The sequence below is a fragment of the Haliaeetus leucocephalus genome, unplaced genomic scaffold (genome assembly GCF_000737465.1).
Source record: "Haliaeetus leucocephalus isolate CR32 unplaced genomic scaffold, Haliaeetus_leucocephalus-4.0 Scaffold264, whole genome shotgun sequence".
In the NCBI taxonomy this organism is placed as follows: domain Eukaryota; kingdom Metazoa; phylum Chordata; class Aves; order Accipitriformes; family Accipitridae; genus Haliaeetus; species Haliaeetus leucocephalus.
The window spans coordinates 294,278-295,948 of record NW_010972700.1 but is presented as its reverse complement, the minus strand read 5'-3'; the positions used below and the strand labels follow the sequence as shown (position 1 = coordinate 295,948).

General features: G+C 56.4%; 2 protein-coding genes across 2 annotated transcripts; one reads left to right on the top strand and one right to left on the bottom strand.

Moving 5' to 3' along the window:
* Positions 1–5: 5 nt before the first annotated feature.
* LOC104832856 (histone H2A-IV-like) lies at positions 6–279 on the top strand (the record flags this gene model as incomplete). The annotated part of the gene is made up of 1 exon (XM_010569235.1): positions 6–279. A coding segment is annotated over one exon (210 nt), but the record flags the coding sequence as incomplete, so codon positions are not given.
* Positions 280–684: 405 nt separating this feature from the next.
* Positions 685–1,667, bottom strand: LOC104832855 (histone H1.10-like; the record flags this gene model as incomplete). Its single annotated transcript, XM_010569234.1, has 1 exon — positions 685–1,667. A coding segment is annotated over one exon (633 nt), but the record flags the coding sequence as incomplete, so codon positions are not given.
* Between the last annotated feature and the right edge of the window lie 4 nt (positions 1,668–1,671).

Genomic DNA, 1,671 nt, shown 5'->3' with positions numbered 1-1,671 from the left:
TGACGGCCGAGATCCTGGAGCTGGCGGGCAACGCGGCCCGCGACAACAAGAAGACGCGCATCATCCCCCGGCACCTGCAGCTGGCCATCCGCAACGACGAGGAGCTCAACAAGCTGCTGGGCAAGGTGACCATCGCGCAGGGCGGGGTGCTGCCCAACATCCAGGCCGTGCTGCTGCCCAAGAAGACCGACAGCCACAAGGCTAAAGCCAAGTAAGCGCTGAAGAACACCGCCCGGGAACCTTTTCCCACAGAAACCCAAAGGCTCTTTTCAGAGCCACCCACTAGATCATTGAAGAGCTAAATTGCTTTAAATGTACTTAGAAACACTTGGGAACACTTAATATTCTCGTCTTCCTTACTGAAAATAGAAAAGCCAAATTTGTATGACTATATGCTGATTTCCGAATGCTACGTTAGAGTGATTTTAAAAATATGTGTTACTGCGCGTGCAGGCGAGATTATAGAGCATCAAAAAAATAGTTTCGAAACGTAAACTGTTTAGTGATTTAGGTCTGCAGTTCGATTTACAAGTGCAAAACAAATCTTTTCCTGCCCCATCCTAGCTTCCTGCTGAGGCGAACAGCCGGGTAGCAAGCGAAAACCAACCCCGCCCCTCCCCTGTGCTTCCCCTCCCACGTAGGCGCACACAGGGACGCGGAAAACAAAGCGTTAAGTACCGGCTACAAAACTGTTTAAAAACAATGGAGTAAATTATCAAGTCTCTAAGTACTTACGCTGCCTTGAGGCAATGTCCGTTCTCAAAGGAGCGAACGATCTCCCCAGCATTGCAGCGATAACGATTAGAGCAGCACCGAGAGCTGCTCCTAATGCGGGGAAGTTCCTCCCACTCACGGCGCACACTTCACCAGCTGCCCTATGACACAGACTCGAAAACTGTTAAGCTATGTCCGCTCTGTACTCCCGATATATATATATAAACTCCCTTATTTCAGCCCTTTTTGAGATAATTTGGGTGGCTCTTAAAAGAGCCGTTGGGTTTAAATGCGGAGCAAGAGGTTTCTTCCACGGGGGCTTACTTCTTCTTGGGCGCCGCCTTCTTCGCCTTAGCCGCTTTGGGCTTGGCCGCCTTGGGCTTGGCTGCTTTGGGCTTCACCGCCTTCGCCTTGGCCGGGCTCTTCGCCGCTGCCGCCGCTTTTTTGGGCTTGGCAGCCTTGGTCGCCTTCTTGGGGCTCTTGGCCGCTTTCTTGGCCGCGGCGACCGCCGGCTTCTTCGCTTTCTTGGGGCTCTTCTTCGCTGTCACCGCTTTCTTGGGCTTCTTGGCGGCGCCGGCGGGCTTCTTGGCCGCCGTCTTCTTGGGCTTGGCGGCGGCTGCCCGCTTCTTGGGGGCTTTTTCCTTCACCTCGCCGGGCTTTTTGCTGAGACGGAAGGAGCCGGAGGCGCCGGTGCCCTTGGTCTGCACCAGGGTGCCCTTGCTGACCAGGCTCTTGAGCCCCAGCTTGATACGGCTGTTGTTCTTCTCCACGTCGTAGCCGCCGGCGGCCAGCGCCTTCTTGAGCGCGGCGAGCGAGAGCCCCTTGCGCTCCTTGGAGGCGGACACGGCCTTGGTGATCAGCTCGGTGACGCTGGGGCCCGCCGGCTTGCGGGCTTTTGAGCCGCTCGCTGCCTTCTTGGGCTTCTTGGCGGCGGCCTTGGCGGCGGGGGCCGGGGCG